Source organism: Silene latifolia, chromosome 4 (genome assembly GCF_048544455.1).
Source record: "Silene latifolia isolate original U9 population chromosome 4, ASM4854445v1, whole genome shotgun sequence".
NCBI classification, from domain to species: domain Eukaryota; kingdom Viridiplantae; phylum Streptophyta; class Magnoliopsida; order Caryophyllales; family Caryophyllaceae; genus Silene; species Silene latifolia.
The window spans coordinates 1,556,429-1,581,392 of record NC_133529.1 but is presented as its reverse complement, the minus strand read 5'-3'; the positions used below and the strand labels follow the sequence as shown (position 1 = coordinate 1,581,392).

The following is a 24,964-nucleotide window of genomic DNA, read 5'->3' as shown; positions in this document are numbered from 1 at the left end:
TTGAACTACTTATAACGACTTTGGTCTTGTTTTTTTGGACTAAAATTGATCTGATCTGAACTGAACTTAACTTATAGGATATGAACTGAACTAAACTGAACTTATAGGATCTAAACTAAACTGAACTTAGGTTCTGAACTGAACTGAACTGAATTTATAAGATCTAAACTAAACTGAACTTAATTTAAAGGATCTGAACTGAACTGAAATTATAGGATCTGAACTGAACTGAACCGAACTGAACTTATAGGATCTAAAGTAAACTTTAAATTAAGTGACTTTAAGTCCAAAATAACAGGGCATTTATCCCCATACTCAAATTGAATCTAAGCTTTAGGCTTTCATGGTATGATGTTCAATTTCGGAACCACTTTTATGAATAGTGTTCTACCCTAATGCTCGAACCTAGTAACAATAAAATCAAGATTTTGCCTACAAGAAATCCCATAGAAAATTGGATAAATGTTAGTAGAAAAGTGAATATTAATAGAATAATTGTTAAAATAAGTCTATTTCAACTATTTTATGCGCACTTAAAGAGGAGTAATGTCTAAATGCAATGGACTAGGAAATCACAGTCTGAGGAAGGTCCAAGGAAATAGCTTAATTATATATATAGTACAATATTATTATATGCTCGATAGGGATTTTATTGATTATTACCACTCTCACGTGAACATCATATTAGCATCTAACCAAAAATCTCTTCTAGAAACTAACAAGGTCATCACTCGTGCGTAGCTTCTTGTGATGTATTGCTATCTATTTTGCTTGGTAGAGATTAATTTATCTTGCATGTTTAGATCTCGAGCTGGTCTATCTTAAAATAAATATAACCGGTTTTAAATTAAATGGGTTAAATAGCAATTCATTTATATAGTTGGGACAAATTTTTTTGTCGGTCCCTAGATATACAATTGTTGTCACATCGTTTTAAGTTTAGCATAGATATTTCAGTCTTAAACGAGAGTTAATTTGTGTTAGAACTCATATGTTATCGACATTTTGTCTTTTGATATACTTCTCCACTAACTAAAAGTTAATATTAACTCAATCAGGAATAACTAAACGAGTATTGAGAGTACAAAATATATAAAAAAATCTGTAACATGTTATAGAAAAACGGATAATTTACTTTTTACAGAAAGTAACTTAACCTGAATATCATACTGTCTTTCTATATTTTCTTTGTGGTTATGATTTTTGACTTCTGATAAACCGTACTACTAATAATTAACACTTTCTAAAAAAGTTAAAAAAAGCAATAGAACCTAAGACACATAAGGCAAATGAGTTACCAACACAATGAATCTAGTCATTTAGTCCAAATTTTTTGCATGAAATTTTGAACAAAATCAACAAAATTAAGAGAAAATTATCACCAACCATGCAATTTTCACCTTGACCACGCCGCCGGACCAAGTATTTGACTCACGTGTTTAAATTCATCTTCATTCTAAGCCTAACAATTGTCTAAGAAGAAAGTCAAGTCTCCTAAAACATCAACAACAATGACCAAAAGGATCACATAAAATATAGTTACTAAATCCCATCAAACCAATATAGTATTACTAAATAATGCAAAAACATCCTCCTTGGTCCAAAATCTTAAAACATGTCATTTTCACCATTTATATCACTATCAATCTAAGCACTATAACCTTTGTATTCTTCTAATAATAATAGTCTTGCACTCTTTGTAACAAGTTGCATCTTTTGAAGTGTTGTTTTTTGTTAATGCAAGTGGTATTATTCCATAACTTTTGAAAAAAGGGTATAAATTAGGTAGATATGCATCTATTTTCCAATTTGTAACTCAATTATCTCAACTCAAACACAAACTTCAAAATGGATACTACATCCTCTTCATCAACAACTTCCTCAATATTCTCCTTCAACTCATTTCAAAACTACAACCACCACCACCACCACTATCTGCCCCCACAGTCGACTTCCTCAGAGTCTGAATCCTCTGGGGAGTCACCAAAATCGTTCCCTTGGGAGGAGTTCTGGTCCCAGTATAACTCTGTTTCCCTTTCCCAGCTCCCATTTAACTTTGATGATTCAGATGAAATAGCTCTTTTTCACATATTATCAGAGCAGGAAAAGGAAACAGCACAGGGTACCAGGGTTCAGCCAAAACCTGAACCCTGGTCCCCTGTGTCTACCAACTCTTCCTCTCCTGAACAGCAGGAGAGGAAGAGCTACAGGGGCGTAAGGAAACGCCCCTGGGGGACCTACGCCGCAGAAATTCGAGACTCTACTAGAAATGGAGTCCGAGTATGGCTAGGTACCTTTGACAGTGCTGAGGAAGCAGCTTTAGCATATGATCAAGCCGCCTTCGCAATGAGAGGGAACATGGCAGTTCTCAATTTCCCTGTGGATATAGTGAAAGAATCATTAAACAAGATGAACCCTCAAAATGGAGAAATTGATCATGAATTTTCATCTACTACTTCCCCTGTTATAGCATTGAAAAGGAAGCATTTGTTAAGAAGGAAATCAATGGAGGACAACAACGGTCGAAAACGAGGAAGAAGAGAGAAAATTGATACTAAATCTTGTAATAATTCTACAACAAATGCAAGTATGGTGGTGTTTGAAGATTTGGGAGCTGATTTCTTAGAGCAATTATTGAGTTGTTCTTAATAAATAAAAAAAAAAACAGGGGAAAAACAGAGTAGTGGTAAATTAGTAACTAGTGAAAGTAAATTTTGTTGTGATATTACGACAAACACTTGAATACCTTTTTTTTTTACCTCCCATTTTTTGGGTCCCGTTTAAGGCTAGAGTGTGATTATTTTGTCCCCTTGGTATTGTTTTTTTCTTTTAAATTTGTAAATATGGATGTTTGTCGGTGGCGAAAATATAGTTGTAAGGAGTATTAATCAGTGCGGATTTATTTATATATTTTGAAAATTCGCTATGTTATAGTATTATTTTCGCGGTGTAGGAATAGACACTCTTGCATTAGCCAAATTTGGTGAAATCTTGTTGTTTAATACTTGTCTTTGAAGAGCAAATGCAAATACTCGCTCGTATTTCCTCGTATTCAGCTAATTGTTTACGTTTTATTAAAATACTCGTATTACACATATGATAATTAATAAACACATGGCTTGGATGTTTTGTTTTTAAGGAAAGTATCCTACACCAAAAAGACTACCTCTTTGTAGGAATTTTAATGTCCTCTATAACAAAGACAAAGATTACTATAAAAATCTTTGAGAATGTAGCCCACATTAATAAATTTGAGGACATATAGGCGGGTCAATCCTTTTCTAATGAATGATGCTAACTAGTTTATCTGTTAAAGTCGATTGAAGAAAAACCAGAAGGCCAAAATCAATCATGACGATAACTATTTAACGATATAGTGAGTTCAAACACAGTCCACATATATAACTATGCATAGAAGTATAGAACTATAGAAGTACACTATCTTGTAACTCACAAATTTTATCAAATAAAATTTCTGTTTTTTTGATCAAACTAATCGATCTGAATCAATCAATTTATAGGATCTCGAATCGAATCGAATCAACTTATAAGATCTGAATCAATCAACTTATAGAATCAAATCGAATCATTTATAGGATCTCGAATCAACTTATAGGATCTCGAATCGAATCGAATCAACTTATAGGATCTGAACTGAACTTAAATTAAGTGAAGTATATGATCTGAACTGAACTTATAGGATCTGAACTGAACTTATATGATCTGAACTGAACTTATAAAATCTAATCTGAACTGAACTGAACTTATAGGATCTGAACTGAACTGAACTGAACTTATAGAATCTGAAGTGAACTTAAATTAAGTGACTTTAAGTCCCAAAAAACAGGGCCTAAATTGGATTACCTTTTCTTTTTATAGTGTTTTTGTTAAGTAAAAGTTCAAAGAAATTCGAGTTTTTTTTTTTTAAATCACGCCTGCAAGTTTAATAGGCCGAATTAAGGAACAAAGCGATCAAATAATGGTGATAATGATAGTGAGAATGAGCCACGAGGCCAGTACAATATCAGGTGGGGGGTTCGTACCTCGGACCAGTTGTCCGTTATACCCCTTTATTTAACCACTAGACTAAAACCGCTTCGGTACATGTTGTGGAGTTTAATGGGCCATTTTTGAATGGTTTCATTAACTACAAAGAACTGAATAAGCCCAAAAGCATTTAATTTTAGGCCCATTAGAGACCATGACGTAAACTCATGTTCCTTCCCCTACTCAAATTAATTTAGAACTGAGGACCTGAGGTGAATCAGGTGATGTAGAGTAGGATTATAAATGTGGCAAAATTTTACGTCCCGAGTTTTAACACGGTTTTACAGCGATAAAAACTCGAGACATCTAGTTAAGGTCAATCTCCGGACAAATCGGTAAAGGTTACCCTCCGGAAATTGGAGGAAAGAAGTCGCCCCCGTGTATTAGGCATTTGCGCTATATGAACGCGACTACGTACGGCTGATGCAGCCTTAAAATTGGCGATAGCAAGTGAGTAACCTTCAGAACCTTTATCGTCTCATTCAGAGACGACACATTTTGCATTACGCTTGGTTATTTTCCAGCTCACGTAGATACAATATTTCACACTTTGAGGCAGACTATTACGACTTAGTAAAGTTAAATCGAGAAAAGTTGCTGCCAATTTGACAACAAAGCAGTAATTAGGAATAACACGGGGTAAAAGTCGCAAATATACGCATTTGCGTAATAGTAAGGAATATATTTGTCACAGTACGGCAATAGGAGGAGACATACAGGCAGGGTTTAAGCTCAACAAGCCAAGACCTAATCCAGCTAAAAGAGCTCTGTGTATTTTTAGTAAACCGTTTCAATCGATTTCATCCAATAAAACAGTAATTTTAGATAAATAAAATTACTTAATGTGCGCGATCTTTTATAACTTCAAGATCCATTTCAGAAGGGTCAGTAGCCTGAATCTCATAGTGAACTCCATCTAAGTCGTGCTTGAAGTTCTCTTTTGATGTGGCGTATAGCATCTTTGAACGAATACGTGAGGTGGATGGTGACCTGCAAAATCGACACAGATTGTCATTAATGTTCGGATTTGGAACCTCACAGTCTCACACAGTCCCATTCTCTCATCTTACTGAAACCAGTAAGTCGCAGTAAATTATTCATCGTTTTTTCAGCAGACACAATGCACCAGGAAATTTTGTAAGACCATCCGACTTCGTAATTTGTGTAGAACCGTCTCTAACTCTCACGAAAGAATTTTGGTTATAACCATTTAACCATAATAGAGAAAAGATAAACACGATATGATAACAGGATCACAGATTTATGATGTTCAAGTGCCAAATAGTTTGTCTCGAACATATTTGCATACTAATAATCCTAGACCGCTAGAAGAACAGTCGGAGATTAACTACTCCTTGTAAAATTTCTCACTGCTTAAAAAGTGTAAAGATTTATTCTTTACAACTTACAAAAACCGAGTCAAGAATTAGTTAGGTCAGACAATCAGAAGAGAATTTTACATAAAACCCAAAACTCGTATTCAACAAAATCTTTTGGGTTATAATCTATATTCAACACCACACAATGACTTGCTTAGATTAAATTGACTGAACTTGACGGTTTTGTGGATTTCAACAATTTGTACGCGGAAAACTTGTCTTACATGAGACCATGTTACATCTGAAACAAAACCATTACCAGAAGCAAGAAAAGAGGAGTTGCAAAAGGGAGCTAACCATGCAATGAAAAATATTTTGCTCTTTTGACAATTGTCATAGGTCACAAAATCATAGTCATAGACTGCAAACCGACAGTCGTTTCCTGGCAATGCTGCAACAAAATCATCATAGCTCTCGCCTGGAGTGCCAGTCTTCTCAACCACAACCTCCTTTTTCTTCTCATCAATCTTAAATACCACGTAGCGATGACCTTTCTTCCTCTTTAGCTCAAGAAAAGCATCTTTGCTGTGATCCGAAATGTATATTCCCGACAAAGAATTCGACTGCATTTGGTTGGAAAAACAAAAGGAAGAGAAACTTGATCAGACTGGCTTAACCCATTCTGTAAGGCAGCTCCATTAACCCACGAATTACTCATTACACTTAAATTCAACACTTATTAGTTGTATGTTTCAGAAATTAACACTTACTCTAGTAACATACAAATAAGACGAGGCTAAAAACTAGTAGGATTGCGACTCATTCAAGAATTCTGTCAAATCCTCAAACCTCAACCCTCAAACCAGATAACAGATAACAACGAGACAAAACACTGAACAATTCAATTACTTGCTCATAGAAGCGAGGGATAGAACAATGTTAATAGTCACCCACCACCGGCCATGATGCACTAACATTGTAAAGGCGAGTTTTAAAGATAAACAGTAGCCTTTTAAAGCAAGGGATAGATCATAGATTGATATTTACAGTCACCTGCCATAGTGCAGTGACGATTCCATTACTTGCTCATAGAAGCCAAGGATACCCGACTATCCTATAAAAATAGAGGCGAGCCTTCAAAATAAAACAATAGCCTTTACTCAGCAATTGGCTCATAGCACTAAGGGTCTAAGACCCATGTGTACATTACAGTATTACACAACTTACTGCATACCTAGTCTTCACAATGCACGACTCTAAATGGAGACGATCAACAAACTTTAGGATTATAATACTACCTTCACAGTCAATCTCTAAATGGAGACGATGTAAATGACAATGTAAGGTACACTCTTTTCCACAAATTATCCACTAAAACGGCTACGCACAGTACAACAGCCTTTCTATACTTGTGCACCCATTACATTGTTATCACTCAATCAGCAGCCAGCAGGTGTAGAAGGTACTAAGGCCGTTGTACAACAGCCTTTCTATACTTGTGCACTCATCATATTGTTATCACTAAATCCGCAGGTGTAGAAGGTACTAAGGCCGTTGTACACGGGATGACGGTCTTCAAAAAGATTACTACAGTTAATCAATAAGGTCAATTTGGCTTCTGAACTTCCATAAGGTGTTAAGAGAACACCAAAAACTTATTCGCTCTGTCTCAGTCATTTGTTTACATTCTTTTATACTTTGTCAGATGTATTTTATTCAAAGCTAAACAAATGATTGGGTAGCGAATATAAAAACAAAGATATAATCTTTCTGACATAGAGAGCTACTCCATACCAACAATTAACTAAATCTCATATCTACCAAGTTAAAACCAAGACAAAATCATGATGATTAGGGTATTAATAATGATCATACTCACCCCGTCTCAATCATTTGTTTACCTTTGATTAAAATGCAAAAAATTTAAAAAATAATAAACAAATGATCGGGACGGACATCAACTGAAAAAGTATGAAACTTGAACTAATAGCAAAGGAAAAATAGCATAAATAGATAAATAAATAAAAGAGAAAAAAGAAGTATACCCTTTTGAAAGACATGGATGATGAACAAACTTGGATTTTTAAGATGGGATTTAAGAATTTTAATGGGGTTTTGGAAGGATTGGAGGATTGGAAGGGGAAAAGGAAAGATAAGAAAAGAATTTGGGAATTTTGGGTGGTGTGCTCTCAAAAATTGAGTAGAAAAAGGTTGGTTCCTTTGTTCTCTTTGGGGGGTGGTGGTGGTGTTTACTTGGTATCTACTATCTAGGGGGTGGCAAAGTTGGAGAAGCAAGAATATTGGGTAGTTTGTCTCTATTGACTTTCAATTGTGGGCCTCAAGATTTGACTTAAAAAAATAAAAATATTTTTTTTAATAAGAAAATTTAATCAATTTTCACAAAAGTAATTTTTTTTCTTTTTTGAAACAACCTCAACGGTTAATCATATATTACTTAATAAATCCTGAGACGCAACATCAACAAAAGACAGTGGTAAATCATCCGTCCAAAAATGCCTACCTATAGACCATGGCATAGCATGAGCTATTGTATGAGCCAGTCTATTAAACTTTCTATTAGTATATGTAAATAAAACAGACTCAAATAAACAGCTTAATCTAAAAATATCATTTTTTTTTTGTGTTGACCAGGAGTATCCCCTACCGACAGCTGGGACAATCTCCTTCGGGGTACTGAAGGCAATTTAATGGGTTGACCCCTCCCAAGTTTGGCTTTTTCATTTGCAAGAGTCAGGAATCGAACCCCTGACCACTTGTTTAAGAGTCAGGAATCTAAAAATATCATCGTAAACTAGCAAAAATGTCGCTTCGGCCTGTCGTAATCTAAAAGTAATTGAGTTGATGTGAAACTAGCAAAAGGGTAGTTAATTATTGTTGAATTTACGTTTAAGTCTGTTCACAAAATCTCATTGAAGACGGCGATATCCATCACAAGCTTGTGACGGATATCATTTTCTCTCACAAAATACCCATGAGAGGTGAGTGAGGAAGCACATGGGGGTGCCCCATCTTGTCCCCTCTCCCTTTTTGTGAGAGGTCTTCAGTTTGTGACGGAATTAGCCCGTCACAAGCAAGACGCTTTGAAGTCGGTTTATATGAGAGTAAGCTTATCTTTTTATCACTTTCATAGTTTCAAAGCACTGTTTAATTTGAGTTATAAGAAAATTATACAGACTAAAAGGGAGAAAAACTCGTACCTCCTGGATAAGAATATAAATTTATTAAACTACTTTTTTGAAGTAGAATATATAGAGTAAAAGGAAGTAAACTTTGGTTGTATAAGGGTGGTATTTATAGTTATAAACTGAATTCACAGTTAAATGAATTGGTTTTAAAAGAGTGTAAAGTTGATCATAGCTTGAGTGAAAGTTTTTGTGAAAAATAAAATGGCATATATTTTATTTTCCAACTTAAACCGTCTTCTTTTGGACTTAATTTCAGTTTAGGTCGATTTAATTCAGTTTTAGTTCAATTTTGTAATGCATATAAGTTCAGTTTAATTCAAATACTTTCAGATCAGTTCAATTCAACCAATCTCATTCCAAAAGCACATGACCTTAATGTCGGCTTAACGGTATATGAATTTCACTTCACGTGATGAATTCAATATCATAGAGGACAATATACATACTGGCCCATTTATTCTAATAAGTATAGGCTTGTGATAGCCCGCTATTATAACTTTAATAATAGCCCAATTCAACTTTTGGGCTGGGTTTACTTGCTATGATGCGGAAGGCAATACTTGCCAATGTTGGCCTCATGCCACTTACTGTCAATTGCCATGCATCATGCATGGTAGACATAACAAACTAAATGGGGGTTAGTTTTGTATGAGACGGTTTGATATTGATATAAGTGTAAAACGGATTTAAATACAAATTTATTAGTTAGTTAAAGTGGTTACTGAAAAATCTCGATTCACGATAAATTTGCGTAAAATCACCTTACACGAGTATTTGTGGCTAAATGATCCCTCCATCCCAATTTTATCGTTTCCTTTTTTTTTTTCCGTCAAAATTTATCCCAAAATAATTGTTCCATTATTAAATTAAATAAGTATTTACACTATAAATAACTAGCTCATCTCTTCCCATTTTGCTAGCTTCCCTTAAGTCCACTCAAAATAAATGGTAGGACAATATATATGCATAGAGGGAGTATCAAATTTAAAAATACTAACTCAATTTTAAAATTGTTTAATTTAGTTAATGGTTAAAACTCAAATAAAAAATTGAATATCATAATAATGTTAATAGCGGATCTTGGTGTAACGATAAATTGACTTTTTGTGTAAATATTTGAGATAAAATCAATGAATCAAGGGTAACCAAATAATAATTTTACATAAGAATATGAAAAATTAGCGAGGACAACTGACAAGGCCTCCACAAATACTATCCTACAACCAGTTGTACAGTAGTATTTGTACAGTAGTATTTGTACAACCGTCTCAAAGTTGTTGAGCTCTTACACAAAATTATTGAGCTATTTTATGAAGTTATTGAGCTTAATCATTATTCTGATAAACTCAATAACTTTGTATCATAGCTCGATAATTTTGTTAGTAGAACTCGATAACTTTATAACAAAGCTCAACTATATTGAATAAGTTGTATATACAACCAGTTGTATAATATATTAAGTGCAAGCCCCCATCCCAACATAACCTAGAGAATGGATCCTCTTCATTTATTTCTCTCCATTTCTTCTCCATTTTCTCTCTTAAACTTATTTAAAAATAATTTTTCCACCAAACCTCATTATTCCTTTATTTTTACCCATAATTTTTGAACAATTCGATGATACCAAAATACAATCTGCATCATCGAAAGAAAATGACCTCTCCATTTCCTCAAAAGAAATAGGGAGAAACTCTCCTCCATAACCTAGGTGGTCATATAATGACCACGCTTTTATATTGTACCTAAAAACAGCACACTCGTACCAAATTACCAATAGTGATGTTTAGCAAACAATTTCCCGTTTGCCTTGGTACTACGTACTAACCAACATCTTCTATCTATTCACAATAACTAACTATACAGCTATACTTGTCGCAAAATTGTGATTTTGCGATTAATAAACTATACAATCAGTTGTAATACTTGTGGCATACTACTTCTTCCATTCTTATTTAATCTCACCAATTTTTTTATCATTTTTATTTAATCGCTCACTAATTTTCTTTAAACGATCGACTGATTTACGACTTCACGTTTATCTACAATAATAATACTTTGAACCCGTCAATTTTTAGATTATAACTTTACCACTAGGCTAATTGCAGCTACTAAATTAACTAATCTTAAGACCGATAATCAAATTACTCTTTTCATGAACTTTTGTACTTGATTTGAAATTGTTGCTCTTTTTTCTTCGCTTCGTTTAGACTCTATGCCTAAAAAAATCATTTACAAGGAGAAAATAAAATACTCCAATATATAGAAATACTACATTTCATAAAGAGTGAATAAAATTAAGCAGCCAATTTAGAAATTATCGTCCATATATCCCTACATTTCATCATGCATGACCTTATTTTCCAATAAAATGCAAGCTATGATTGTTTTAGTCAGCTTAAAATTGTACTTTACGAGAGAAATTTACCATTGACCCTTTTGACAATATATTACGGAGTAATTTACCATTGACCCTTTGATAATATATTCGGCTTAGACAATAAAATATATTAAATTGAAGAATAATGATACTCCTTCCATACCAGATCAATAGTAACATGATAAAAAATGGTTTTTTAAGAAAAAAAGGGTAAAAGCAGGGGCAAATATGGAAAGTAAGCTGAATATAATAAGGATTAATGTTAGGTTGGTGAGAGGCCCACTAGTTGGCATTTGTGTAAATATAAGAAGGATATAAGGGTATTATTGAAAAAAAAATAGCCCATTTATAGTATGTTACCATTGGTATGGTACGACCGTATTAGGTAAGTGTTACCATTGGTCTGGTATGAATCGAGTACAAAAAGTAGAATGTGCTCAATAATATTTAATCCGTTTTACACTTAAGACAAATCTAACCGTCTTAAAAGAGATCAATCGACTACAAATTTGGCAAATCAAGTTATACAATGACTACAAATTAGGCAAATCAAATGCCTAATATTATTGATTATTTGGGCTATGTACTCAAATTTAGAGTACGTCTTTTCACGGTCGCTTTAATTTCAATTGTCATGGGCCTGTTTGTCAACCAATTCACCCTACGTACTTACGAATTAATTGACCTCAAAACTCCCATGCATCATGCATTCATGCCAAACTCACACCACACCAAACTAAATCTTTATAGTAAAATAAATATTATTGTTAATTTATACTCTCTCCTTCAATTAAAATACTCTCACAAAGAATAAAAATGGTAAACAAATGAATGAGACGGAGGGTGTATTTACAATTTTGAAATAAGATAAGATTAATGTGTATGGAATAAGAATTATAAAGAGTTTATATTTATAAATAACGCGATTTATATCGTTCAATAGTAATGGATACATGATATGTGGTGGCGGAGCCAGTATTTTTTGTTAGGAGGGGCGAAAATTTTTAGCGCAGCCAAACGAGTAATTCACAGGTAAACTTGAAAAATATTCGAAAAATTAACTAAAAAATTCGAATTTTTCTATTTTCAACGGGGCGAACGCCTCTGCTAGCCTCCCTCAACCCTCGCTCCACCACTGAGGGGATACACAATAACGAAATCAATTCTCTTTGAACTTGTGACTATTTCTGTCTAATATGTATATGGGTTTTTCTAACGAGTGCAATAAGGGTACACATTAAGAAGATAAATATGGAAAGATTCACAACATATTTTTATGAGAAGTGTAAGAATAAACTTAGTGTTACCATAATTAGTGAGGATATCTAATAAGTCTTTCTATATTTATCTTCTTAATGTGTATCCGTTAGATAAACCCTATATAAAAGATAAATAAACAACTAAGACGGTATATCTTCCTATTTATTATGTATACCATTTTTTCTTAGGAATATCCAAGTTACGGAATATATAAGACTTGTGGCACGTTTAACTTGACTCTAAAAAAGAAGAAAAAGACAGTGCGAACAGTACAAGCATTATAAAGCTCCCCACGTTACACGTACGTATACCCCACGAGGGAAGTGATTAATATAAAGACAATTTATATGAAAACTTAAAACTTTGAATTGAATTCAATAAAAATGTCGTTAGCCATCGGCATATTCCTTGGACAACAACTTACAACACTGTTTATATCATGTACAACTAGTGTATAACGTCATGTTTTTTTAAGCTCAAAAAAATTGAATTAAACTGAATTGAAATGAGTTGAATTGCTAAAATGAATAGTGTAGAAATTACCCGAGTTAAATTGAGCTGAATAAAGGGTGAAAATTATAGAAGAAAAATAATAAGGTCTTGTCACTTGTGAGAGGTCTTATACTAACTAATAGAAATATTTATAATAGTTGGGCCTCAACCATCACCTTAAGGTTTTGGTTGAGATGGTCATCTATCATGGTATCAGAGCCAGTGTGACCCGAAGGTCACGGGTTCAAATCCTGGCAACCTCAAAACTCCTCAAAAACTCGAAGTGGAAACCCAACACACGGTACGAGGAGCCGGTGCACAACTAACCCCTCTTCAAGCCCGACGGGCATTTGAGTGAGGGAGCGTAATAGGAATATTTATAATAGTTGGGCCTCAACCATCAAGGTTCAGTTCAGATCCTGTACTCACTTAATTTAAGTTCAGTTCAGATCCTATAAGTTTAGTTCAGATCATATAAGTTCAGTTCAGTTCAGATCCTATAAGTTTCAGTCCAAAAGAACAAGGCCTATGTCTCATTAGCTCATTTTTTATTCTTAGTATTTAAAACATATACAGAGTAAATCTGTATTTCAAAACTCCTTGACTCAATTTCAAAACTTGAGTTAAATGATCTAGTACAACTGTACAAGTAAATTTAGCATGTAAAAATTCATAAAACATCGTTATCGAGTCTCAACAATCAACTTATCTTTTCATGTAGTAGTATATCTATCTTGTTTCAAATTCAATGTATGTGAGTTTTTCATCCTCGCAATTCAAGTGCATTTACAACGCAATTCATGAATGAATATGTGTATAGTTCACTCTCTAAATTTAAAGGATTCCATATGAGCCGTCACACTGTGACACTAGTTTATATTCAGTTTCGACAATTAGTTTAAACTTGTTGACTTGATAATAAGTTTGATTAAACCAAAAGATTAATTTGAAATTGTAATTAAATTATAAATACTCCCTCTGTCTCGGTCATTTGTTATCTATTTTCATTTTGGGGTATATTAGTGAATTGTTATTTATATACTCCCTCCCATTCACAATAAACCTCTCATTTCATTTTGGCACAAATATTAAGGAAACACACTACCCCACCATATAATTAAATTTGAACCACACAAATACACTACCCCACCATACAATTAAATTTGGACCACACAAACACTTACCAAAAAAGGAAATAGGGAGGTTATTGTGAATAGACGGAAAAGGAAATAGGGAGGTTTATTTTGAATGGGAGGGAGTATATTTTTTTGGTAAGTTTTATATGCAAGTGGGTGCAATAATAATATAATATTATTTTGTTAGTCAACCACTTGCATTTCCTTAGTCTTTGTGCTAAATACATAACAAATGCACAAAAACTCCGGAGAGACGGTCTTTCAATTGCGTTATTGAGAGACATCTCACATGATGAGGTGGGGGACCCAGTGAATTTCTTTTTTTCCCTATTATATCTCTAACTAAATTAATGAAAGACAGTCTCTCATAAAACTTACTGAAACAAATGATTGAGACGGAGGGAGTACTTTGTTACACAAACATATACTCCCTCTGTTCCGGTCATTTGTTGTCCTTTTCCATTTTTGGATGTCTCAGTCATTTGTTATCCTTTCTATTTTAAGAATGAACTTGATGAGTAATTTGATCATTCACATTCAATTTGTTCCACTTGTCATTTAGTTATTGGGCCTCTCCTCTTTCCTTGGTCTTTCCGCCAAAACCAAAGGACAACAATTGACCGGGACGAGTACTATTGTAAGCCCTAGATGGCTAGTTAAAATGTTTCAACTATATGGTGTCGGTCACTAAGTCATGATCAATTATGCATCAACTATCAAGTGGAGATAAAGTGCGATTATCATAAAATTAGTTAGGTTTTATGTTAGTTAATTACTTTGATTTAATCATATGATTGGTTCTTCATTAAAATAATGGGATTAGGAAGCATGCAACTAGGCGTGTACGCCCCCATTTCCCGTCCCAATTACTCTGGCGGCCACTATGTAGCCATCTTCGCGATCATTGTATGATAGATGATTTCGATTTTAATCATTTATTTATTTTTGATTAAAATACTAAACAAATGATTGAGATGCAGGGAATAATTTATTTTCCAATGCAAAATCTTATTGGTAAGCATAATTCTGAATCAAGACTACGTCTCATAATTGTAAGTTGTATTTATATACTCCCTCCTATCCACCGTTTTTTTCCCATATGAAAAGGGCACAAAGTTTAAGGGTTGGAGTATTATAATGGTTAAAGTACAAAAGTGGGGTTGAGATATTGTTGAAGGGTAGTGGTAATTAGTAATAAAGCAAATACAATTAAGACTTAATAAAGCAAGTGCACTTTTTGTTAGTACTAATTATTTTCCCAATTAATACCTGTTGGAATTACTCCAAAACAGCATACAACTTTAACAACTACACTAATTAAGTTACAATAATTAATAAAAATACATTCATTTTTTTTGGAGACATGCCTCCAATTAATAAAATTACATTGTTTGTTTCAAACTAAGTACCGAAAACAGAAATTACATTAATTAAGTTACAACAGTTAACAAAATGAGACGATTTTTTTTGTGATTCATGGACTTCAGATTCTGTCTTGGGGTTTCTTCCTCCTCTTCAACCAAGTTGGTTGTCCTTGAAGCATAACCATAAGTGTCAAAGTCTAGTTACTTGGATGCAAGTTGCCATAATTAGAATTTTGGCACCAATATTCAAAGATTTTTGGCACCAATATTCAAAAATTTCAAAGAAACATTTCATTTCAAATAAAATTTATGTTCAAAGATTGTGCAAAGTTCAGATGGGTATATAAAGTATAGGTAGATCATTTATTACATCCAAACAAAAACAAACTTTCATTTACTCCAGCAAAACAAAAACAAACTTTCAATAAATGAAGATAAAGAATCTCACAAATGCAGAAAGGTCAAGAATATCACAGATTTTACTGGAAAGATGTACAGATGGAAAACCAAAACATGGAACAATGTCAGAAATAGCATTACAATTTGGGGTTTGCAGGAAGACAATCACAAACATATGGAATATAGCAAGGAAACAGTATGCAGCAGGCCAAGCAATCAATGTCAACAGCAAACTTAAAGGCAGAAATATGGCTCACAGATGCAAGTTTGACACTGAAAAGCTTGAACAGCTTGACATGCTTAAGAGGACAACACAGGAAGAAGTTGGAGCGGTTTGGGTGTAAGTCGATCAACAATAAGCGGATGGGTAAAAGCAGATTTAATAGACTCTCATACTAATGCAATCAAGCCAGGTTTGACAGACAACAACATACTTGCTAGATTAGTTTATTGTCTTGAACATTTGCATTATGATCATGTGACTAAAAAATTTACTTTCAAAGATCAAGGTAATGTTATTCACATAGATGAGAAATGGTTTTTCATAACCAAACCTTCTCAAAGATTTTATGTAGGTAAAAATGAAAAAAGACCACATAGAACATGTCAATCAAAGAGATTCATTACCAAAGTTATGTTTATGTGTGCTGTTGCAAGACCCAAATATGGGCCTAATCAGGAAATTATTTGTGATGGGAAATTGGGTTGTTGGCCATTTGTAATGGAGGTACCAAATTCGAGAGGAAATCAAAAAACAGATGTGCAGGAACATTAGAAACCAAGTGTATTGAGTCAATCACAAAGCAAGTTACTAAGGATATGTTAATCAATCAAGTGATTCCAAAGAATTAAAGCTCAATGGCCTTCTACTTGCAGCAAGCACATTCTCATACAACAGGATAATGCAAGACCACACATTAACAACAAAGATGCAGATTTTAGAAGGGCAGGAACAGAAGATGGGTGGAATATTGAGTTCACTCATCAACCACCAAATTCCCAGATTTAAATGTACTTGGACTTGGGTTTTTTTAGAGCTATTCAAATCACTCCAACAAAAGAAAAAGTCTAAAGTAGTAAAAGATCTTGTTGACAATACCATGAAAGCATTTGAAGAGTTGGAAGTCAAAAAACTCAACTATGTGTTCATCACATTGCAAGCATGTATGTTAGAAATTATGAAGCTTAAAGGTGGGAATGACTATCCTCTGCCTCATATGCACAAGTCTAAACTAGCAGCTGCTGGTTTACTACCCGACTATTTGAATGCTGACATAGAAATGGTGAAGGATTGCGTAAGATATGTACAGAATGTTGGGGATGCAAGTTCTATAAGTGAGTTAGTAGAATCACTAGGTAGTCTAGGTAACAGTTCAGAAATAGGGGAAACAAGTTGCAGTAATGACCCAACAGGTGACATCGAGCCTGTTGGTAGCCTTACTGAGGATTATGGTGTTACTAATGCAAACGGTCTTACTAATGTAATGCGGTTGAAGATGATGCACCATGTATGAAGTACAGTAGAATCAGATGGACGTGACACATTTTGCAGCAAGAATGAAGCAGTCAATTTCACAAGTGAAAACAGCAGTCCATCAAAATCAAGTAAAACAACAAGTATTTTGAACTGTATTTTGAACTTTGCACAATGTTTTTTATGTCATTTGGAACTTCCAGATCAATGAAACGTTAATGGCATTACTGCATTTATAGTACGACTTCAACAACATTTACGATTATTGACCAGGCAACACAATCCATGCATAGCCTCATCACAATCACTTGTGGTGGCGTAATGCATGGATTATCTTGGCAAAGTAGTGCCCTCAAAATTGTCATTGGGCACTACAAGTGAAAATTAAGAGGAAAAAACAGAAAATTCTCGCAATAATCATCACCAGTCCATCTAAAAACAACAAAAAAGAAAAGGAAACAGAAATAGACCTTCCTAGCATTCCCACAATCCAGATCTTCCGTTATCTGGTCCTGCATGCACGTTTCAGGAACCCACTCATCAAGTTCCCCATACGAATCAGGTACAAAATCTTGTGAATCAGGGACAGGAACCGATTCTTCAGGGAAACCAACAGAATCTTCAGGGAAACCAACAGAATCAAGCGCATAACGAAATATTGGAAATATTTTTGAAAGCTCGGTCAAAAACCAAAGTTGATTTTCAGGACTTTCACGCCTCGCAATCATCTTCTTCAATCGCCTCTCAGAATCAAGCCTTAAAAACTCCGCCATTTCTTCCCTTGCTTTTTCATCATCGTCTTCTCCCAAGATCTCCGACTTCACATGATTTCTCTTCTCCCCATCATAATCTTCACCAACACCATCAAATTCAACAGTAGAGTTGTTGAACAAACATGGACCTTCTTCAATTTCTCGAGTAGTAACAACTCGGATCCGGAGTTATATTAGCAAGGACATCAATTTTATCGCGATTATGAAAATAAGACATCGACATGACGCTAGTTTGATTCGATGAGAATAACGAAAGGGGAGATCGAAAAGAAAGGGGAGATCGAAAAAGAAAGGAGAGATCGAAATGAAAGGGGAGATCGAAAAGGGAGGAGAGAATTTGTGAAAATGGCGGAAGGGAGATAGTGAAAATGGCGGAAGAGAGAGAGGGTGAGATAGGATTAGGGTTTCTGGTGGGGGGGTTTAAAAAGGCGCGAGAGATTAGTGGGTTGGGTTAGTGGGGTAATTAGTTGGGCTGGGTTAATTGGGTCTGCTAATTTTGTTGATTTGGGTTAAGTTGGTGTTGAATTGTTGGGTTAATATGGGGCATAGTGTGTAAATATAAAAACATAACAAGGGTATTGTGGTAACTTTACAAAAAAAAACTTTCCAATTATGGAAATAGGGAACAAAACCTGAATATTCCGTTTTAGGAAAAAGGGAACAAAACCATGGATAGGAGGGAGTATTACTTTAAAAAAAAGTTGTATTTATATATGTTCCGGGTGTAAATCCAGAGCAGATGTTTGATACCACTCGTAGCTAGTAGAATGATGTCCTTGCTAGAATCCTTCCTGCGGTCTCCTGAAACGATGAACAAACTGAGGGCTCGGCTTTGGCCGAGCGTACTCACTCCGACGCTCAAGTCAGTAAACTTAGAGAGGTAAGTCGTTGTTACTTGGCTAAGAGTGTATCGTAGAGAGATAAGGAAGATATTACCAGATGAATAGTGGTTATTAGGTCAATTTGTGGATCCTTTCCTCAATGAAGGTTGAGGAGTATTTATAGGCATTCACCTTTTGTCACGTAGTGGCCAAGTGGCCAAGTGGCTCATTAGGTGGAAAGACCGTTTTACCCTCGGCCGATGGACCTGAGGAGGCTAGCCGAGGGTCTTGGATATGAGTACGCGGATATGCGTCCCTACCGCTAGTTATGTCTGCCGAGACCCAGTGACAGGCCGATGGATTGTGTCGGCTAGGCTGTCTAAGTCGTTGATTTTGCTATGGATACCCTTGACCTTGCTCGATATGTTGACTTGGTCAGCGGTGCAGAATATGCCCCATCAATTTGCCCCCAGCGTAGTCTATGCCGTGGCATGGGCTCCGATGTATGTTGAGCGTATATTCTGCAAATATTTTGCAAAAGTTTTTGCGTCGGCTTCTTCTGATGCATCGGCTTGATCATTCGTAGGCCTACTATATCCCCCCTCCATATGGATGCGTAAAGGGTATCCGATGTGGGAAAGAATGATGATGCTTGCGAGACCAGTGGTCCGTGAGTGCTTAGGTTATTTCGATTGCCCCGGCCGTGCTTCATGGGTTGGTCGATCGTGTGGCCGGCGGAGAGCGGGAACTTAGGAATTTTCTGAGGGAGATGAACAGGCGGAGAGATGTGAATGGGCGTGTTGAATACGCTTGGTAACTGTAGTATTGATTGACATTCAACTGTTGCAACGATTGACATTCCATGGTTGCATGTCTGACACGTGTTTGCTTGCTGATTGGTTGACGCTTCATGGGCTGTGCCCTGATTGGTCCTTCTTTATGGGCTTTTTCCTATAAATAGGGCAGTTATTCCGTGATTTTGGCCATTACTTTCATTTCCTCAAATTTTCGAAAATTTTCTCCCAAAATCTTCATCTCTCTAAACTTTCAGGGGCTTTCTTTTCTTCAAATTCTCGATCTTCGATCCGGCGAGTGTTTTTCTCTGAGGTAAACAAACAAATTTTCTCTTATTTCGCTAGTAATTTGTTGTGAACATGTCTTCTGCTGATGCTGGGACCAGTGCTTCTGCGCCGGGGGGTTCCTCGCCGCGTTTTGAGGAGGAGGGGATACTAGATGCCGTCCCGTTAAGACACTGGGGCCCTAGGTCCCCTTCTCCCGTAGCTGATTTGCCCCTCGTGGAGGAGTTGGAGGATGAGGATGATGTTGATGTTGTTAATGATGACGGTGATGAGAGGGCTCCTGTTGGTGGTGGAAGGACGACCATCTCGGATCATGGCGAGGCTTGCACGACTGGCCTCGACCGTGTGTTTACAAATAAATTCGCAAGCAGCTCCGGAGAGACTCTTTTCGGAGATCATTTCTTCTTCGGTGAGGGGTATAAAATTGTTATCCCTAAGGAGGGTCAGGCGGTCTGCTGTCCTCCCCCGGGTCATATCGGCGTACATATTAGGCATCTGGAGTTTGGGCTCCGGTTCCCTTTGAATGAACACGTCATGGCCATTGTCAAAGCTATGAACGTCGCCGTGGCCCAACTGCATCCGTTGGCCATGAGGACGATAGTCAGCTTTGTATGGACCTGTCTGTTTCGGGGAGGTTCCATCAGTTAACTTGTTTCGTCGCCTCCATAGCCTTCGGCCGTCAAAATCTGGCAAAGTGGGGTGGTACAGCGTACAGACGGAACCAGGCTATGTCACCGTGAACAAGCTTACCTCTTGCAAGGACTGGCAGGGGCGATGGGTGTACGTCCGAGTGCCGGAGGACTACCCATTGCCTCGGTCTTTCCAGAACCCCGTTTACTTACGGTGTGAGACCCGGGAGGAGTACGAGAGACACGTCACCCAGGGTAGCAAGGTTAAGATGGACGCTTCATTCGTCCCTCTTACCTCGGATGAGGAGCGGGCAATGCGGCTATTTGATGCTTTGAGGAGGGTTGGTCGCCCCGACTCGTTATTCTTCGAGATGAGTGTTATGCCGCGTCGGCCTCATACCGCCCTCACCGGGGTGAGTGGGGTCGGTGTGAGGCCCACCTTTGCTTGTTGTGCCCCTTTCTTCAGAGCTTTGTTTTCTTTCCTTTATGTAACCCTTGTTTTGATTTCTTGCAGATCGGTTTGGGCGGGATCTGTCTGAGAAGGACTTGAAGAGGCTAGGGCTTGATAAAGACGGGAAGGTTGTTACCCGGCATCCTACGGCTGATTCGAAAGATCGCAGGCTAGCTCCCAACGAAATCATGGAGAAACAGACGAGGGGGTTAGATCGGGAGACGGCCAGGTCACGGGTTCTTGGGGGCGTGCCGAAAAGATCGAAGAAGGCAGCGTCCAAATCGGCGGCGGTATCAACGCCAACTCCCTCTTCTACCCCGGTGGTCCAAAAGGATCATGTGGAGGTGATCAACATTACCGAGGAGGAGGCGACCGTTGCTAAGGTCCCTTCTCCGAAGAAAAGGAAAGACCCACCGTCTGCCTCCACCGCTGCCGGGGAGAATCCTGCCTCCACCAGCCCTCCAAAAAAGAGGGTCCAAACTGGTACGGATCTAACCTGCAGTTCGGATTTAGCCGGTTCATTGGACGTTCCTGATGACAGACTTTCTGATGTGTCCATGCACGGTGACATGGATGCTCTGTGTAAATTTTTTGTAGATCCATCATCGGCAGCCGGCGTTCTCACTGAACGTCAAGCAGGGAAGCAGCCTGAGAAGGCGACTGAGAAGGCGGGTGACAGGAATGTCACCGTTGACTCCACACCCCGAGAGGCTACTCCTCCGAACTCGTGGCGGAGGGTGAGAGAATATACAAGAGTTTGGGGAAATGGAGCCGTCTAGCCGCCTCCCTCATCATGGAGCGGAAAAAAAGCCGCGAGCAATCTGGGCCACTGATTGCAAAGCTCAAGCTTGATATCTCTGCTGCGAAAGGGGAAGCCGGGAAGGCTAAGCGCGATCTCGGTCTTTGCCGAGAAGCGTGTGGAGGAGGTTGAGAGGCTGCTGAAGGCCGAGAGGGCCAAAGTTGAGGAGGCTGATGGTGCCACGGCCAAGATGATGGCGGAGCGGGATAGGTATAAGGAAACCTACGACGTTGTGGTTGCCAAGAGGGATGAGTGGGAGGATCTGTTCCGGAAGCAGGCGGAGGTGCTCAGGGACACACAGGCTATCCTTGCTCAAAAGGAGAAGGATATTGACATGCTTCAAGGTGATCTCCTCCCTAAAATGTGCGCCCAATTCCGGGACCAGGCCGAGGAGGCGGCCAAGGAGGCAATAAGAAAGCTCGTGGAGGCAGGCTCTATCCCCGATGGCTTCCCGTGGGATAAGTATGACCAGCTCCTCGATGAGATGGCCGAGGTCGATGGAAACAGCCGCCGAGAAGGAGGAGCTGGCGAAGGAGGAGCTGGCTAAGGCGGCCTGTGAGGCAAAGGAGGCCGAGAAGGAGACTGAGAATGTCGGGCCCTCCTTTGGGCCGGTCACCGTAGACGCTGCTGCCTCTGATGGAGGGCGGCATGAGGCATAGGGAGACGGGCGGTCGTCACCAGACTCACCCGGCGTCTCGGATAGCCTTAGCTGTTCGGGGGCCAACTATTGAGCCTTTCCTCCCTGCCATCTTTTGGCGCTTCAATTGATATGCTTGTAATCTTTTGCTTTTCTTTTTCCTTGTTTGTAAACAAAACAACTTTCTTGGTAGGTTGTGTTTAGGCTTGCCCTTATGGGGACTACCGTCGTCGTATTCTTCTCTTAACTTTTTTTTTTTTTAACAAAGTTTATCCTTTCGGCCTCTGGCTTGGCCGAGGCATTGATCTACCACCTTTGTTTGTCCTTTTGCGTTTATTAATTGAGTGCCTTCGTTTTTGCCCTTGGTATGGCCGAGGCGGTTTGAATGCACATCTCAACTGAGTAACGTCTTTTATGTACTGACCGATCGTCCTTGTCGCCTTGACCAATTGTCAAGGTAACGGGGTTATGGCTCGCAGCAATTCTTCTAGCGTAACGGTCATTGTGTCCCCGTCGCTCTCGGCCAATTGCCAAGGTAACGGGGTTATGGCTCGGCAAAGAATTCTTCTAGCGTAACGGTCATTGTGTCCCCGTCGCTCTCGGCCAATTGCCAAGGTAACGGGGTTATGGCTCGATAGCAAATTCTTCTAGCGTACCGGTCATTGTGTCCCCGTCGCTCTCGGCCAATTGCCAAGGTAACGGGGTTATGGCTCGGCAGCAATTCTTCTAGCGTACCGGTCATTGTGTCCCCGTCGCTCTCGGCCAATTGCCAAGGTAACGGGGTTATGGCTCGGCAGCAATTCTTCTAGCGTACCGGTCATTGTGTCCCCGTCGCTCTCGGCCAATTGCCAAGGTAACGGGGTTATGGCTCGGCAGCAATTCTTCTATTTGGGTGGCAAACTACGGAGGGGACAAGCAGTTGGATGGAAAAACTTGGTTGTTTCTTTATTTAAGATCACGCGTTGGGGTGTCCACATTGGGTTTTGACACCTCCGCCGCTACACAAAGTACTTTCTCAAGTTGTCGGTGTTCCAATGGCTCATCAAAGGCACACCCTCCATATCTCGTCGGCCGGTATGTACCGGCCTCATTTCTTCAACCACCTTGTAGGGACCCTCCCGATTGGCGTCGGTTTGCCGTGAATATTTCCTTTGTTGGTGGCGGCCGACTTTCTTAGGACTAGGTCTCCTACTTTTAAGTCCCTTTTGTGGACTCTTCGGTTGTAGGCTCTTCTCATACGATTTTGGTATCTTTGCCAAATTGAGGCGTCTTGTATCCCGGCTTTCTTCGACCAGATCTAGGGAGGCTTTAAGGCCTTCCTCATTTTCGACCGGGTTAAAGGTAGCCGTTCAATGTTGGCACCGTCGCCTCAATCGGTAGGGACTCGCTTCGGATCCATAGACTAAGTGGAAAGGGGAGTACCCCGTTGCTTCTTTCTCCGTGGTTCGTAGGGACCATAGGACGCCGGGTAGTTCGTCGGCCCACCTTCCTTTAAGGTCTTCCACTGTCTTCTTCAAACCGTTGAGGATCGTTTTATTGGTCGCCCCGCCCGTCCGTTGCTCTCGTGGGTGGCGGAGACGGAGGAGTATGCGTACTTGATGCCAAGCTCTTCTAACCGTTCATTATCGTCACTCCAAAATTCTCGGCCGTGGTCGAACACCATGACTTGGGGCAATCCGAAACGGGTTATAACATTTTCCCAGATTACCTTTCGACGGCCGCCGTGGTCTTCGCCGAATCGCTACGCTTCAACCCATTTGGTGAAGTAATCAACGGCGACGATCAAAAACTTCCTTCCTCCGGAGGCCGTTGGAAATGGCCCTAGCATGTCCATCCCCCATTGTGCGAAAGGGAGGGGGCTAAGCACCGCGAGGTCTCGGGAAGGAGCGTGTATTACCGGGGCGTGCATCTGGCAGTTTGCGCATTTCTTGGTCTTCGTTCTGGAGTCCTGAAGCATGGTGGGCCAGAAGTAGCCGGCTCGGAGAGCTTTGTGGGCTAGCATTCTTGCCCCCATGTGGTGTCCGCAAATGCCCTCATGAATCTCTGTCAAGATAGCTCTGCGTCGGTTGGACCGACACATTTCAAGAGTGGTCTTATTACGGACCTTCATACGTTCCCCTTCGAATACCAAGTACCTGGCGGCGATCCTTTTGAGCTTAGCCGAGAGATTGCGGTTATCCCAAGCAACTCACTTGTGAGCTTGTATTTCATTATCGGAGTCATCCACGTTGTCTCGGTTTCTACGTTGCCCATCATGCCGACGTCCTCGATGATACTCTTCGTATTCCGATATCTACCAAAGACGGTTCGGTGATGTTCTTGATGGTTGAGTTGGCAAGTTTGGAGAGAGCGTCGGCCCGGTTGTTCTCGGACCTGGGGATGCACTGAATTTTGAAAAACTTCAATTTTGCTGTGTCGGCTTTTACCCTTTCCAGGTATCTTACCATCCCATCGTCTCGCGCCTCGAACTCTCCTCTGATTTGGTTGGTAACCAATAGTGAGTCCGTCTTTAACACAATGTGTTACGCTCCGTGACCCCGGCTAGTTCCACCCCCGTTATTATCGCCGTATTCGGATTCGTTGTTTGAGGCCGGGAAGGTGAACTTCAAAGCGTACTCAAACTCGTCCCCGTTTGGGCTGATGATAAGGATGCGGCGCTGCTGCGCTGTTGGTTGTGGAGGACCCGTCGGTGAATACCTCC

General features: G+C 38.8%; 2 protein-coding genes across 2 annotated transcripts; one reads left to right on the top strand and one right to left on the bottom strand.

Annotated features, from left to right (window-relative positions):
* The first annotated feature begins 1,614 nt into the window (after positions 1-1,614).
* LOC141652499 (ethylene-response factor C3-like) lies at positions 1,615-2,939 on the top strand. The gene has a single exon (XM_074460006.1). It carries the CDS (start codon positions 1,849-1,851, stop codon positions 2,647-2,649), a length of 801 nt encoding a protein of 266 aa, XP_074316107.1. The 5' UTR covers positions 1,615-1,848; the 3' UTR covers positions 2,650-2,939.
* Positions 2,940-4,671: 1,732 nt separating this feature from the next.
* On the bottom strand, positions 4,672-7,683 carry LOC141652502 (actin-depolymerizing factor-like). Its single transcript, XM_074460008.1, has 3 exons — positions 7,412-7,683; positions 5,724-5,989; positions 4,672-5,037 (listed from the first exon to the last, which is right to left on the bottom strand). The coding sequence occupies exons 1-3, from the start codon at positions 7,424-7,426 to the stop codon at positions 4,887-4,889; spliced, it is 432 nt and encodes a 143-aa protein (XP_074316109.1). The 5' UTR covers positions 7,427-7,683; the 3' UTR covers positions 4,672-4,886.
* Positions 7,684-24,964: the final 17,281 nt, after the last annotated feature.